The sequence below is a fragment of the Rhinatrema bivittatum genome, chromosome 11 (assembly GCF_901001135.1).
Source record: "Rhinatrema bivittatum chromosome 11, aRhiBiv1.1, whole genome shotgun sequence".
Classification (NCBI taxonomy): Eukaryota; Metazoa; Chordata; class Amphibia; order Gymnophiona; family Rhinatrematidae; genus Rhinatrema; species Rhinatrema bivittatum.
In genome coordinates this window covers 40,223,468-40,239,710 of record NC_042625.1, presented here as the reverse complement: position 1 = coordinate 40,239,710, position 16,243 = coordinate 40,223,468, and the positions used below count along the sequence as shown (strand labels likewise).

The 16,243-nt window shown below is 43.4% G+C and overlaps 1 protein-coding gene across 1 annotated transcript in view; it reads left to right on the top strand.

Moving 5' to 3' along the window:
• Window positions 1–16,243, top strand: part of TMEM132D (transmembrane protein 132D) — a 367,716-nt gene that overhangs the window by 269,192 nt on the left and 82,281 nt on the right. The window contains exon 5 of the mRNA XM_029571352.1: window positions 9,815–9,958. Within this exon, the coding sequence (XP_029427212.1) occupies window positions 9,815–9,958 (144 nt within the window). The remainder of the gene's footprint in view (window positions 1–9,814; window positions 9,959–16,243) is intronic.

Below are 16,243 nucleotides of genomic sequence, written 5' to 3'. Positions count from 1 at the left end.
GTGCCCGCTTTCTGCATACAAATATTGCATCGGCCCCTTTGTGTCTCTCTCCATAGACCCAAACTGGGAACATCCTGTTAATTCATCTGACCTAATGAACAACTGTTTTGACAGCTTGATTTTAAACACAAGTGGATAAGTTAGTACAGAAATAAATAATCAGCTTTTAATTTCAGTATGCTTGAGATTTTTTTGCTCATATGTAAATGTTTTCCGTACTTAAGGAAAAGAAATATTTAAATGTGAAAAATACAGTCCTGGCATAAAAATGACCCTACTTTGTTTCCTTTCACATTAGGGAATATGAACTACAAATGAAACAGTAGATTAAATTATATTCATGTTTGTTTCACTGGAATAGAATTACTTAAAATGTTTCCTTCATGGGCACATGAAATCTTTTCAAGCTCTTAAAAACAGAGTTGGTAATGCATTTTTCAGCATCGTTGTGATTTCAAGTTGAAATAAGTGCTTTCACACTGATGAGGAATACAAGCTGGATGTCTCCGAAGACAAAATCACTGTTTGTGTTCATTTGAAATAATAATAAAGAATGAAAATAAAATTAGTTTTGCCTGCTTTAACTATACAGTTAAGTATTTTGCTGTTTCCTTTAAGCAAACAGCAGACCCTTTTCTTAAGAGTCACCAACATACCCTAGTACATTTCTAACAAAGGGAAGGGTATATTTACTAAGCCACAAAAAACAACATTTATCACGGCAATATCGTGTTATATTTTGACCAAAATAACACAAGTATTTAAATGAGCTGCTTTGCATGTTTAAGCTTTGCAAATGTATGCAAAGTAGTTCATTAATTCATTTTATGTAAATAAAATAATGCAGCTTACCTCAACAGAATGCAAGCCACATTTATTTCCTGAACAAATAGCTACACCTCAGGAATTGTAGCCAACTTTTGCCAGTAGCATCGAGATGCTAACGCACATCCTGATGCCTCTGGGATACTTCTTGAAGGGCTATGCTGGCCCAAAATAGCTGGCTCCCCAATGTTTGAAAGACCCCCTGCCAGGGATCTCGAGAGACCCCTGCCCACCTCCGTCACCTCTAAAGGTGGCCCACAAGTAAAAATAGTAGCCAAAAAAAGAATTTAAAGTTGCACAGTGATGCTCTGCCCCCCCCCCCCCCCAGTAGAAGCCAGCCACCACCGCCCCGAATCCCTGACCCACTCTAGCCCACACCCCAGGGCATACTTGGTGGTCTGGTGGGGTGCGAATCATTCACCTCAGCTCCAGGCAGGTCATGGAATCCAAAATGGCACCGGCCCTCATACTAGGTATACCTATAAGAAGATATACTCTTTAAGAAGACAGCAGCCTCAGGCAAAGGGGACCACCATCACACAGTTTTTTTAATATTTTTGCTGCGGTACTTTTTCCCGTGGAGTTTTTCCATGGTGGAAGTATCTTGCAGTGTCCAGAGCTGCGCTACCCAGTACCTCAGCTTGTGAAGCCCCTGCAGTAATTTTTCTGCGGCCTGCGGTATTTTTCCCCTCCGCCGGATAGTAAATGAACCCCTGAATGTGATATTACAATTCTATTTAGATGGCATGAGTGGTTTTTTCCTACATTGCTAATTATTTCTGTGACTTACAGATGCTTATCCCCCTGTGGCATGCTTACACCTGCTAATTCATCTAATGCTACAATTCAGTAGCTATAGTAACAGCTTAGAATCATTCCTTTTAAATGTGTTGACCAAGAAAGCATACAGTAATTAAATCTAATGCCTTTTGTGTCTTAGAGGTACAGGAGACGAGGTGACTTGCTCAAGGTCACAGAGAAATTTAGTGTTGGGAAGAGGGGGGAAGTAAGGGAGGCTTGTCGACTGGCTCCCTGCCATAAGAAACAGGCTAATCCAAGAAAAGCAGAGCTGCAAATCCATGCATGCAATAGGGTGCAGTACAGGGCTATTCTTTATAACACGGATGCCCACCAAAAAATAAAACCAGGACAGGGCACAACTCTTAAGTGGTCAGCAGAACCCACATTCAAATTAGTTTTAAATGTGAGAAAGGTGACAGCAAGCCTGACGGCGTGTCCTGCTGATTTATGCACCGGCTGCATAAATCAGCAGATCTCTGCATAAATCTGCATACATCAGCAGAACACATCCTCAGGCTTGCTGACACCTTTCTCACATTTAAAACTAACATGAATGTGGGTTCTGCTGACCATTTAAGAGTGGTGCTCTGTTCTGGGTCTCTTGTTTTGGTTTTTTTTGAGGGCATCATCTATTTGGGATTACCATTGGCTCTTTATAACATGGAGCCAGGTGGAGGGAGGGGAACTTGCAATCTTCGAGAGCTGCACCCAGCTTAATTGTCGAGATAGCCCTCATGATTATGCATGAGGTATATTTGCAGACATGTGAGGCACTGCATGCAAATATGTCTTATGCATATTCATTAGGGATATCCTGAGAACCAGATCACGTTGAGGTCCGCCCGGATTGCAGTTTGAGTGCCCTTGTGCTAGACTGTGGCAGGAGGCAGGGGAAGGCGCATTATTAGAGGAGAGAGCTTCTCTTACTAATATTGATTACCTTGTAATTATATGAAGTATTTTGTAAGAGAGAGTATTGATTCAAATAGTGGTTGTCCCTCCTTGAACACATACTGGTGACTTTTTAGTATGTCTAAAGTAATTACCCAATTTATCTGATAATGCTTTTGGGTTAGTGATATACATTAGGTTTTAGTATTGTTTCCAGTTCTGAATTCATCAGCATGGCTATTATACTGCCTGAGGTAGGTCATTCAAATGCCCTGCGCAGTTATCATTAGAGTACACTCCCAGCCCCCACAGAAGCAGTAATACTATGTACAAAAATATTACTGAGCCATGAATAGATCAGGTCTGACTGCATGTCTTTTTTTTAATTTCTCTAAGTCCGTGCTTCTCAGCCTACTCCTTGGGACACGCTCAGCCAGTCTGGTTTTTAGGGGGTCCACAGTGAATATGCCTGAGGTAGATTTGCCTGCTCTGCCTCCCGCTCCATTGTGGATATCTTTAAACCCCACTTGGCTGTATGTGTGTTTCGAGAACTGGGTCGAGAAACTCTGCTGAAAGAAACGGGGCAGCAAAGTTTGAATCTAACTCTAGCAGGGCCACGCCTTCTCTGCTGGTGGTGAGAAAATGTGTGCACTGTCTTCTGCTAGGCGCTTCCAGCAGGTCATTCCTGCTGCCCATCTCATGGGCTCAAATGAGCTTTCACAAAAGCAAACCCGGTGCCGTGCAACTTGCAAGGCCAGGAAGATTCAGAACGGTTCAGGATTAATTGACACAAATGTTTGTTTGTTTTCTTTACGGGGACATTCTGTGGGTTTCGTATCAAAGGACAAATGCAATGGCTTTGTTGCACACTTTCACATCGTGTTCGCAGGCACGTGACTATGTCCTGTTCTGAGCACCAGTACAAACCAGAAGCCAGTGCTGTTGGAAGTTAGCTTTATCTGAAACAGATTTCATGACTGGCTCAGCAATTTCTTTAAAAAAGTTTCTTTTTTTATAGCAAACTATTTGGGTTCTTTAAAAATTAGGATTTACTTGGGATTTGCACAGTAGTTTAAAAAAACAGACAAACAAAATTCCAGTTTTTGGATTCAGTTTGTCCAATTTGACTTCAGAACTAGAACTAAAAAAGAACTAAAACAGCTCCAACAATTCCACTTTAAAAACAATGCTGTATTGAAACCATTCCCCTAATCCAGAGTAAACTTCACAGGGCAGTGAACACTAATATTTTCATGCTTCTGACAGCTCAGAAGTCAGAAACTCAACATATTCAGTGTTTGTTTGTTGTTGGGTTTTTTTCATTGAGTGATTGATTTTTTTTAATTAACCTGTGCCATCTCTGCCTAAGGGAATTATTTATGTAAGCACGTGCTTTCATTAATCCAGTTTCCCTTCAAAAGAATTTCTTATTGTTAATGTATAGCTTTAATTAATGCTCGCTAATTCATTTTCTTTAAAGCAGGCTTGGTCTCGTATTAAGCATGATAATTAGGGTATAAACCACATAGAAAGAATTATATAACCACATGTTCTTCTCTCGTCTTCAATGCTTATATTCCATGAGGTTATTATCAAAGATCCACAGGTGCGCAGGCGGACATATGCATGTTTGTTGCCCATGCCCAGGGATCTAGCCATTTTATAACATACGTGCGTATATGCGCATATGTTATAAAATAGCCTGAACGTGCACACATGTGTGCACAATTTTATTTGGATGAGCACAAATACCGCTTCTACCGTGTAAATGGGGGAGTTTTAAGAGACACAGGCGCCAGCACAATTAACAATTTTCCCAGTTCGTTCCCAGTTCACCCAGGTAAGGGATAGGACATACAAACCCCCCGAGTTTAATAACCTCCCTTCTCCCCTGTTACTCCAACTCTCAAAACCCCGTCTACCTTATCTATTAATCTTTATTTATTTATTTATTTACATTTTTTGTTTATTGATATTTCAACAATTTACATTGAAAATTGAATATTGAAATAAAGAAAGAAATCATTGCAATACACACAAAATCTCCTAATCATTAGGAAAGAGGAAATAAATTTTTCTCTTAATTATAAGAACAATGGGAGAACCAAAAATATTTAGCGGATTACAGGAAATAATTAAACAACTTCCACATGAAAAACTCTGAGTTGTGTACCCACTCTAACTATCCAACCCTCATAGATCTGGGAGTTTAGGAGTCCAGATATTGACGAAGCTGCGCTGGGTCCGTGAAGATATATCTGTTGTCTTGGTGTAGTAGAATACATCTGCACGGGAATCTCAAAAAATATTTAGCTCCTCGTGTGACCACTTCTTGTTTCATTATCAAAAACTCTTTCCTCTTTTCCTGCATTTTCTTGGTTATGTCCGGAAATATTCTTATTTGATAACCATAAAAATAGTAAATTTTGTTTTCGAAAAAACTTCTTCAATATGTTATCTCTATCCATAGTTTGTACAAACGATATTAATAAAGTCGCTCTGTTCTCAATCTTTGTCTCATATGATTTCTCCAGAATCTCAGATAGGTTGTCTGGCTCTTCAATATTTTCTCTCTTCTGTTCCTTTTTTTCAGGTAGGTAAAACATTTTTGAAAATGCAGGGATAGTTACTTCGGTATATCCCAAGATATTCTTAAGGTAACTTGTGAAAAAGTCCTTAGCCGTCATCCATCTTGATCTGGGGAAATTCAAAATTCGTAAATTGTTTCGACGTATTTCATTCTCTAAGAAGTCCATACGTTTTCCCATACTAGTTTCAGTTTTAATAAAATTATACTGAACCTCCTTCACTCCAGCTATTTCAATTTCGACTTTATCTATCGCTTTCTCTACGGATTGAATTCTTTTTTCCAAACCATCCGATTTCTCCATATTTTGCTTTACTGCAGAAGTTAACTCACAAATTGCCGAATTCATGCTTATAAGAACTTTCCGAATTTCTTCCAAGTTTAACTTTTCAGCAATCTCCACCGGCTTCCCCACAATCACCTCAATTCTGGGCTCCTTACCTCTCCCTTCTATGAGGCCAGCCTCTCCATTTCCCTTCTGGTTTGCTTCCTCTTTACCTCCCCTGGAGCCCCCACCGGAGCTCTCCGAAGCAGACGGGTTCCCTCCGTCACTTCTCGGGGAGACGTAGGTCCTTGGAGCTGAGTTTTGTTCCATCAGATTAAGCTGTTCCTGCCCCGGTGATCCTGGGGCTCGAAATGGCCTTGCTGGAGCTGTTGGAGCCCGGGGGCTCAAAGATTAATCTTTATTTTATTACTTACATATACTCCATAGCAGAAATAAAGGTACATGGCAGAGGACCCCAGTGCACGCCTGTGCACACAAGCATTTACACGCAAATTTGAAATTGAAATCCAGGAATACCTATGCCCTGCCCAGACCATGCTCATGCCCTGCCCCTTTATGGAGCTTTTCATTTGTCTGCATAGTGGGAGATACGCACATACACAGGTACCTTTTAAAATCGGCACGTGCTGGCCTGACTTATTTGCATATCTACCTGTTTTGGCACATGTCAGGCTTTTAAATTCACCTTCATGAGTGGAAGTGTAGCCTTGTGCGTAGAGCAGTCTGATCAATTTTAAAAGCCCTACGCACACCAAAGCCAACAGATATGCGTGTGACTCGGCCCAGTAAGTGCTGCATGGATTTTAAAAACTGCGCAAGTACACACACAAAACATTTTTTCATAAAAAGGGGCGGAGCTGGGCATGGTCTGGGCAGGCCGGGACTGCTTAAGTAGTTATTCTCACAAGTGTGCACTGGGATTCTCTACTGTTTAACTTTTCTTCTGCTATGGATGGCGTGTAAGTTATGTAACAAAAAAAATAGGCTAGCCAACAGGGTTTTAAGGATCGGGGATAATAGGGTAAAAGGCAGGCAAGCTAGCTAGGTGGATTAGGAAGTCCTCTCCTTTACTGGAGCGAACTGGGAAAAAGGGCTATTGTCTAGGTGCATGTAGCTACTAAAATTCCCCCACTTACGTGCGTCAATATAAAAATGTGTGCACTTGTACGTGTGTATGGCCGGTTTTATAATGCGCATATATGTGCGTATGTTATAAAATCGCCACATCCATGTGCACGCACTGGCAAATGCGCACCCGCACTCGGGTCTTAAGATTCACCTCAGTTGGCTGCAAACTAGGGAAACCAGGATTCAAATCTCCCTGCTGTTGTTTGTGACCTTGGGCAAATCCCTTCATCTTCCATTGCCTCAGGTACAAACTTACTGAGTCATTAATCTACAGTAGGTCTATAACACACATTAAACAGCATATATCACATGACACAACGTGTGATATTTTGAATATTTTCCCCTAGATTTCCATCACTATTACAATGAGCTGCTTTGCATGGGATTTGCTTGCATACATTTTGCAAATCCATGGAAAGCAGCTCATGCATAAGTAATTTGATATAAATAAATTAAAGCAGCTGACTTTGAAAGTTGTCAGTCATGTTAATGTAACTACAGCCCCTGGAAAAATGATAATCTAACACGGGAGCATCGAGTCCCTAAAGTGAGTCCCGATGCTCCAACATTAGATTTAAAGGGGCCACTTGTAAAAGGTGGGGAAAAGGGGGGGAGTGACCGAGTGGTAGGTTATATGTCACAGAATACACAACACACATAATTACAAGTATAGAAGCTTTACTTACAAGTCTGAGAATAAGCAAAAAAAAGCATACAAGATTAAAGTTGCCTTGAAGGATATCTACACAAAATACTTCCCCTCATAGTTTCTGATGCGAGATATTTTGGAAAATCTGGAAATACAACACATTGGGGAATCAACAGCAATTCATCGGTCACTTCAATAATCACTGATAATAAGTCCAGAAAGCTTTTCCTCTGAGCTGTTGGTTCTCAGATTACAAACAGTTAGTCTTATGTTGCTCTTTTTAAGTTAATTCTTCTGATCTTTGCTCTAGTTTCTTTCTCTGGACCCCTCCCCATATGCTCGCTGAGGCCCCAACTATCCGTTATTGCATCAACAACAAACAGTGAGGTGTGGCCCAGAGGCTAAGTCCTGTTCTCTTCAGATATCTGCAGTTAGCCTTTCTTAGTAATGGCTCTCCAATATATCTGATCTCAGGACTTGTTTTGCTACAAATAGTTTTTTGTTACAAACAGGCTAAGTAAAATGGCATATTTATTCTCAGAACTTATAGGCCTTATATTAAATAATTACACTAATAATATCAGTGATTTTCTCTGTTTTATTCCTGTCTATCACTGCACAATACTCTTCCGCACGCTAACTTCCTCCTTAAAATAATTTCCCACATCACTTGAAAAAGAAAATGTGCCCAAAAGTTTAAAAATTGTGTGGGAGTCAAACCTGACCCCCCTCCTTAGCCCGGGGCTGCCATCAAGGCGGCCCGAACACCCAAACCCAAAAATGTAATTAAATGTGCGCACGACGACGGAACCCCCTCCCCCAACCTAATCAAAAAATAGAAAGAATCGGGTATAATGTACCCCCCAGCCTCACCATTCCATAAAAAGCAAGGCAGACAGGTCTCCCCTGGTCTCCCTAACCCTGCCAACCCCCCCCCCCCCCCCCCCCCCCCACCATTTAAAAACAAAACAAAAAAAATCCTCATTTGTGTCTGGTGGTGCCCCCCTCCTTCTCCTGGTCCCTCAAAAAATGAATTGGTTTCGAGTGGGTGACCCCCTGTACTCCATTACCTCAGAAATAGGAAAGCATGCACTCGTAAGTGCCTGGAGTGCTCTGTAGCCCTAGGCCCTTTCGGCGCCATTTTCCAAAATGGCGCCGACCTGACCTTGCCCAAAAGTCTGGGCACTGGATATTGGCCATGTGACTGTGATCCTGTGCCTGCACCTTGCCCCAGTCATTTGAGTGGGGCACGGTCAGGTCAGTGCCATTTTGGAAATTGACACTGACGGCGCCTGGACTAAGGGGCTGCCCAGGGCCCTTCCGAGTGCACACTTTCCTATTTTTGAGGTAATGGGATACCCGTTTGAAAACATTTAATTTTTGGACTTGGAGGGATCTGAGGGGGGGGGGCACCAGTAGACACCAACAAGGTGTTTTTTTTTAATTGGGAGGTGTGGGCAGTAGTACCAGGGGGGACCTTTCTACCTTGCTTTTTATGGTGTGGTGGGTTTGGGGGAGTACATTATGCCCTATTTTTTTAAACATTTTGATTGGATTGGGGAGGAGGCTCCATCATCATGTGCACATGTATTTATATTTTGGGGGTTTGGTTGTTGGGGTCATCTTGAGTGGAAGCCTTGGGCTGTGGAGGAAGATCTGGTTTGACCCCCACACAGATTTTAAACCTTTGGGCACTTATTTCTTTGTTGACGTATGTTGGCCCTATAAGGTGATGGCAGCCCTATAGTTTGGGGGGTTGACGTTGCACATAAAGAGATGATGTGATGTTTTACTCTGAGACAAAACGCAGCAATACAGCCACAATGTTTTTTCAGGGGAGGGGCCCACTATCGCACACCCCCTCCCCGAAATAGTGGGACTCTTCCCATGAAAAAACATTGCGGCTTGATGAATCCAAGTGTTAGACTGTAAGTCCTCTGGGGATAGGGAAACACCTATAGTATCTGAATGTGATCCACTCTGAAGTGCCTGAAAAAGTGAAATGTAAATCAAATCAAATAAAGATGGGCCAGAACAGTGGCAGTACTGTGGGACGCCATGCAGGAATAATGGGTTTTATTCCTGAACTTGGCTCCCACTTTCTGGAACAGGTGGGCATGGCATTCCCAGACTATTGGAGGGAGTCCCGGCTACTACGCAAATGTGATGAAACTGGCCCAGCTCAGGGGGCAAGTGTGTGAGCCATGATCTGTGGCCTCTGGGCCGAGGATCATTGCCGCAGTGATTGGGTGGAGAGGGTTAAAAATGGGAAGAAATCCCAGATAGCTGTAAATGAAGGTTTGTGTCACTGTAGCCCCAATGGCGGTGAGTTTCAGTTGAGCCAAATTAGTTGAACGAGACCACTAGACCAAAAAAAAAAAGCTTTACTGTATGTAAAATGAATGAACTATTTCAAGAGAACAAGGACTTCAGAAGCTTCAAAAATCAAGGACAAGCTTGCCACTGTTTTAAATTTATATTTGCAAAAATACATTATGAGCCTCGATATCAGTCTAAAATTGGGCCCCTTAGCAGGACTCAGAATAGTATTATACAGTAAAGCATTTCATCTAAGAAGTCAATTTTGGTGCCATGCGATAGCTTGTGACATACGAGTGAAATGAGAAAGATGTACTTGGTGTTTTAGGAGGCGGAGATCCTGAACACAGCAATCCTCAACGGCAAGACGGTGGCAGTCCCTGTAAAGGTGGTGTCTGTGGAAGAGGATGGTACTGTGACAGATGTCTCCGAGTCCGTGGAGTGCAAATCCTCCGATGAAGATGTGATTAAGGCAAGTTCATGCATCATGGGCATCCATTTGTATACTCATGTTTTTGTCCCCCTGATGACAAGTTCTATTGCTGTCTGCCTACCTTGCTATTCAAATATGGAGTTTAATAATGCAGTTCAATGTGCAAGTTAAAATAACATAAGCTTGCTTGTTTTTTCTCCAGTTTTATGGTGCTAGGTTTTGTTTTCATTTTCAGAAAACTAGGATAGTCCTTTACATGGTTTTCTTTTGCCTTCCAGAATTTCTGTATGATTATTATAAGATCCTTATGACATTTTCTTGGGTTCCTAAAATCAACTTTCTCTGAAACATGCCATTTTTAACATCGTAACATCTTCTAGGTGGCTGCCCATTCAGACCTGTTTCTTTTTCTTTGTATATGAATTGCTCTCTATTCATCTCTTTTCTACCGTTCTTATCCTACAAAATACCAAGAGAGAGACTCTTTTGCTCCTCCGACCTCCCATAAGGACAAAGTCGAAAAATCCTTCCTAACCCCTCCCGCCAGTGCCAGCACCATATGCCACCGTTGATTTCTGGCTTTCTTTTAGTTAGGAAAGCAAACAAAAAAAAAAAATACCTGCACATGTGTTGGACACGTGATAACCGAAGCAGAAAAGGAGCTGAGTTGGTTTACGTTTTGAAACTTGGGAACCATAGCGGCAGCAGTTTGGACGATTGCACGCGGGTTTCAGACTTGCGCTGCCTCAACCCCTCTCATGTCCTTAAATTGAGAGGTGAAGGGAAAACCAGAGATTAACTGGGGTCTACAGTATTGCAAAAGGAAGTGAATTGGGCAGACCAGACTGGCCGTGAGGTCTTTGTCTGCCGTCAGATTATGTTTCTTTGTTTGAGTGAGAATGATTATGAAGTAAAAAAAGAGGTCAGCAGTCATTTGGAAGCACTTCTGAATTTGGAAACCAATGTCCAAGGCTTAGAACAGAAAACCAAAGCTAACATAATTTAATCAGATAAACTCCTAATAGGATTTTAGCTTTATAGAAAAATGTGTCAACTTGGAATGATTTAATTTGGTGGCAGGACCCTTGACAGGCAGATGCAATAAAGCGCACCCAGCCTAGCCCAAAGGTTTACTCGCAGTTGAACATGCATTTTGGCGTGCTAGACCAGTGTCCAATGCAGTAAGGGGTCGATTTTACGTGCACGCATGTTATACAGTCCAGTAGCCATCCGCACATGCGTGCCGGATTTTAAAATCTGTGTGCACATGTGCGGGCAGCCCGCAACTCACATGCCGGGGGTGGGGGGGGGGGGGGGGGATTTTATAAGCTATGCACGGCAACCCAGTCGGGCCTCCCCCAGTTTCCCTCCCAGTCCGCTCCAATTAAGGAGTGGACTGGGAGGGAACTTTCCTATTCCTAACTCTACTCTTCCTCCCTCTTCCCCTCTCCTCCCCGCCCCCTAAACCGAACCTAACTAACCCCAAATTTTTTATTTCACTACTTACTACTCCTTTGGAGCAGAAGTAATTTCCGTGTGCCAGCAGCCTTCCCCGGGACGCACAATTCTCGCTTAGCGTGCCCTTTTTTATGCTGCCCCGACTTCTCTCTCATTTAAATACTGCATCGGGTGCCCAGGGGATGTGGTTGCGCACATTTTAGGACAACAGATGCTCAATGCAAGTGTCTTTTTTGAGCACGCATCTTACTGCATCAGCTTGTGAATGGGTATGAAGGAGCCATCTGGGAATAGGGAAATACCTACAGTACCTGAATGTAATTCACTTTGAAGTGTCATGAAAGACAGAATATAAATAAAAAAGAATTATATACAGTATATTTATTTATAGAATAATTTTGCTAGCATATAAAATTTGATGATGTCCAATAATCATTCTTAGTAGCCAGAAACCCTTTAATTGGGAGAGAATTGTAAACAAAACAGACAGGAAACAGAGGAAGTAAATCTGAATGCAGTGTAAAAAGTACATATTGTTCAGTGTTGGATCAGTCTTTTTTGTTCATTATTTATTTATTCACAACAGCTCGATGAAGATAACAATATAGATACAAGTTAAAAATATTAAAAATACAATGCAATCAATAAAAAAAATACAAAAACAACAAGCACAAAACGCAGTCATCTTACAGCTTGTCTCATATACTAGTGGGTATTATTCTGTATAAGCTTGTAAAAATAAAACCATTTTTAACTTCTTTCTAAAAACCTCATAATCATTCTCTAACCATGACTTCATGGGGAGCTTATTCCATATTTCCAGCCCATTAATCACAAAAGCTTTCGATCTCCTGCACATCGAACTAAAATCTTTCCTAGCAGATTGTGATTGGAAAAGAGAGCACCTTTTGCTGAGAAATTAAAGAATCACTACATATCTTCATGCACTTGTTCTTATATTATCAAGTCAATCACACTACTGTCAGTGTTCCCACTAACCTATTTGGCAACCCCCAACTCCTGTATGTGCCTGGCACCGCTCTAGCCATTTTGCATTTTGAACTGTATAGAGCTCCGTAGTTTTGTGAGGCCTGTCAGCCCCATCCATTTCAAACTGCGAGACAGCTAGAGAGGAGCCAAGGGGATATAATAGTCTGAGGTCCCCTGTGCAGATTAGTAGAAACATTGACTACCGTGATGCCTTTCATTCTTTCACCCTTGAATAGTAGAAGGATGGCATCTTTGAACGTTGATATCCAATTACTTTCTTGCCACTCCAAGGCTCCCTGTTGATAGACAGAGGTTACTAGTGTCTACCAAGGCCTATATTAATAGATGATGCTATGATCCATTACTTTGCTGAGGATCATCTATAAAAGTGAGGAAAACTGGCGTGAAACCAAATAATCTCCCCCTCAAGGTTAAGAACTCGAAGAAGCGATAGTGGTAAAAAAAATATGCAACACTCTTCTTTGTTAGACTCTTAACTGCCAAAATGAAAGTTAAAAAACAGTAATCTTATGATAAATGTGAATAATAATCAAGGTTCCTGAATTTTCAGAGAACTGAAAAGTACATGCAAAAAATTGATAGACTGTAACCTACAGCTATCTTTAGAACTTGGCAAAATCAGTTGATAGGGATAAAAATTTAAATAAATTAGTTAGCTAAGAAGCTGTCACCTATTTTTCCTCAGGCATATTACAAGCTCAAGACAAAAACAAGTATTGAAAAATATTAACACTGGCTCAAAGTAATACACCAAAAGTAAGGCAGTCAATGTAGAACTTTGCCATAAGTAAAAATAATAGGGGAAATACATGTTGCAGCAATAATTAACTATTATAATTGATTATATTCTTCTTGTATGCCATAAAAATAAAATGGTTATCCATTCTGCTCCTCTTACCAGTGAAGACTCTCTTTCTTAGATTTGTTTGGAGGTTTTCAGAGTTTGCCTTTCTCAACTACTGTATGCATCATCAGTGCTTTACTTTCCAGTCTGTTGCTTACCAATAAATGAACATTTGTAGTTGGCACACTAGTGAGTAAACCTGATGAATAGAATGGGAGAGACATAGCCAGCAGGGAGAGGCAGAAACTTGCAAGTGAACGAAGACAAACTTAGGTCTGCGCATACCAGATTTCTCAAGGCTCTAGCTGCAATTTTGTTATCCTGTTTAAGTACAGAGTAATTTTCAAAGGAAAATGTAAATGTAACATACTGTCGTAGCAATTTTCAAAAGCTTTACCCGCATTATGGCCGGATTTTAAAACGTGCATGCGTGTATCCATATGCACACGGTTCCTGGCGCGCGCACATGAAAGCGATCATTTTATAACATGCGCAGATTGGCACGCGCATGTTATAAAATACGATATCTGTGCAGCCGGATTTTAATATTCAATTAAGGAGCAGACTGGGAGGGAATTTTCCTTTACCCCGCCTACCCTTCCTCCCTTTTCCCCTCTCTTCCCCGACCCCTAAACTAATCCTAACTAACCCCTTTTTGTTGTTTGCATACTTATGGCTCCTCCGGAGCAGAAGTAGCTTCCACATGCCGGCTGGCTGCCGGCACACGCTTCCCTGGGACAGTGTTTAAAGGCGTTGTCCCATCCCACCCCTTTCTTAAGGCCCGGCACTTCTGCGCGTGTCGGGGGGTTACGTGTGGGGACGGGCCCTTTCAAAAATGCGTGTGGCAAGTGCAGAGTCCAGCCACCTGCGTAACCCACAAATTTTACGTGTGCGTGGGTTTTAAAATTGGGCCATTAATGTTTTTAACATGGGTAAAACCATAATGACCATTCAGTATGTCAACATATTATTGAATGGTCAATAGGTTTTACTCATATTACATGCACTTAGGGGCGGATTTTAAAAGCCCTGCTCGCGTAAATCCGCCCGGATTTACGCGAGCAGGACCTTGCGCGCCGGTGCGTCTATGTTCCATAGGCCTACCGGCGCACGCAGAGCCCCGGGACTCGCGTAAGTCCCGGGGTTTTTCGAGGGGGGCGGGTCGGGGGCGTGTCGGATCGGCGCGGCGTTTTGGAGGCAGGACACGGTGTTTCGGGGGCGGGCCCGGGGGCGTGGTTTCGGCCCAGGGCGGTCCGGGGGCGTGGCCACGCCCTCCGGAACCGCCCCCAGGTCGCGTCTCGGCGCGCTAGCGGCCTGCTGGCGCGCGGGGATTTACTTCTCCCTCTGGGAGGCATAAATCCCCCGACAAAGGTAGGGGGGGGTCTAGATAGGGCCGGGGGGGTGGGTTAGATAGAGGAAGGGAGGAGAAGGTGAGGGGAGGGCGAAAGCGAGTTCCCTCCGAGGCCGCTCTGATTTCGGAGTGGCCTTGGAGGGAACGGCGGCAGGCTGCGCGGCTCGGCGCGCGCCGGCTACACGAAATCGGCAGCCTTGCGCGCGCCGATCCAGGATTTTAGCGGATGCGCGCGGCTACGCGCGTATCTGCTAAAATCCAGCATACTTTTGTTTGCGCCTGATGCGCCAACAAAAGTACGCGAAGGCGCGCTTTTTGAAAATCTACCCCTTAATGTGGGTAAATGGGTTTTTGAAAATTGCTACAACAGTATGTTACATTTACACTTTCCTTTGAAAATTACCGAGACCTTCCTGTGCTCTCCTGTTACAGGTTCACTTTGTGGCTATGGTAAGACACAAGGTCAATATACCCCAGGCACTTCCCAGAGGAGATCCGCTGCTTTGAAATTCAAAATATCTCACACATATCCTGAATCAGTGCAACTGTAGATTTCAGAAATAGGTTTTTCATGTGCTTGCTTACGCTTCAGAAAGCAGTACAGTAGAGATGATACATTATATCGAAAGCAATGGTAATAATATACATATAGGGGTAGATTTTTAAAAAAAGCGTGATCACGTACTTTTGTTCGCGCAGGAGGCGCGAACAAAAGTATGCAGGATTTTATAAGATACGCACATAGCCGCGCGTATCTTATAAAATCCTGGATCGGCGCGCGCAAGGCTGCCGATTTTGGGCAGCCTGTGCGCGCCGAGCCGCGCAGCCTGCCTCCGTTCCCTCCCCTCACCTTCCCCTACCTAACCCACCCCCCCGGCCCTATCTAAACCCCCCCTTACCTTTGTCCCTAGATTTACGCCTGCGGACTGCTGGCGCACCGTCATTCGACCCGGGGGCTGGTCCGGAGGCCTGGACCACGCCCCCGGGCCGGCGCCACGCCCCCGGTCCCGCCCCTGAAACACCATGCCCTGCCCCTGAAACGCCCCGTCATCCGGCCCCGCCCCCGACACGCCCCCTTCAAAAAACCCCGGGACCTACGCGCGCCGGCGGCCTATGCAAAATAGGCGCGCCGGCGCGCGAGGGCCCTGCTCGCGTAAATCCGGGTGGATTTACGCAAGCAGGGCTTTTAAAATCCGCCCGATATAGCAAAGGCAATAGTAATAATAAGAATGCAGTGCAATACTTTGCTGTTATTAAAAGGGCCTGAGGAAAGTAGCGTGGCTCTGTCACTTCTGGAAGTTTGGGGAGCAGGAAGGGAAAGGGGAATCTCTTTCTTGCCTTTGTTAATTATATCCTTTTCATCTGCATATTAGAAAACATGTTTGGACAGATGCATGTGTTTACCTCTCCCTTTCCTACCCTTGTTTTATAGTCGCTTTTCATGCTTAGGCTAAGAAATCCTATTACATCTCCTTATGTTGTTTTGAAGCCCTACCAGGGGCGGATTCCCAATGATGACCGGCCCGGGGATTCGCCGCCCAGGCCGGCCCAGGAGATACCAGGTGGTCTGCCGAGCGCGGCTGTGACAGCCGCGCTCGGCAGACCACGTGACTAGAGCGACCGGCCCACCGAGGGATGCCCAATCCCCCGATAGGGCAAT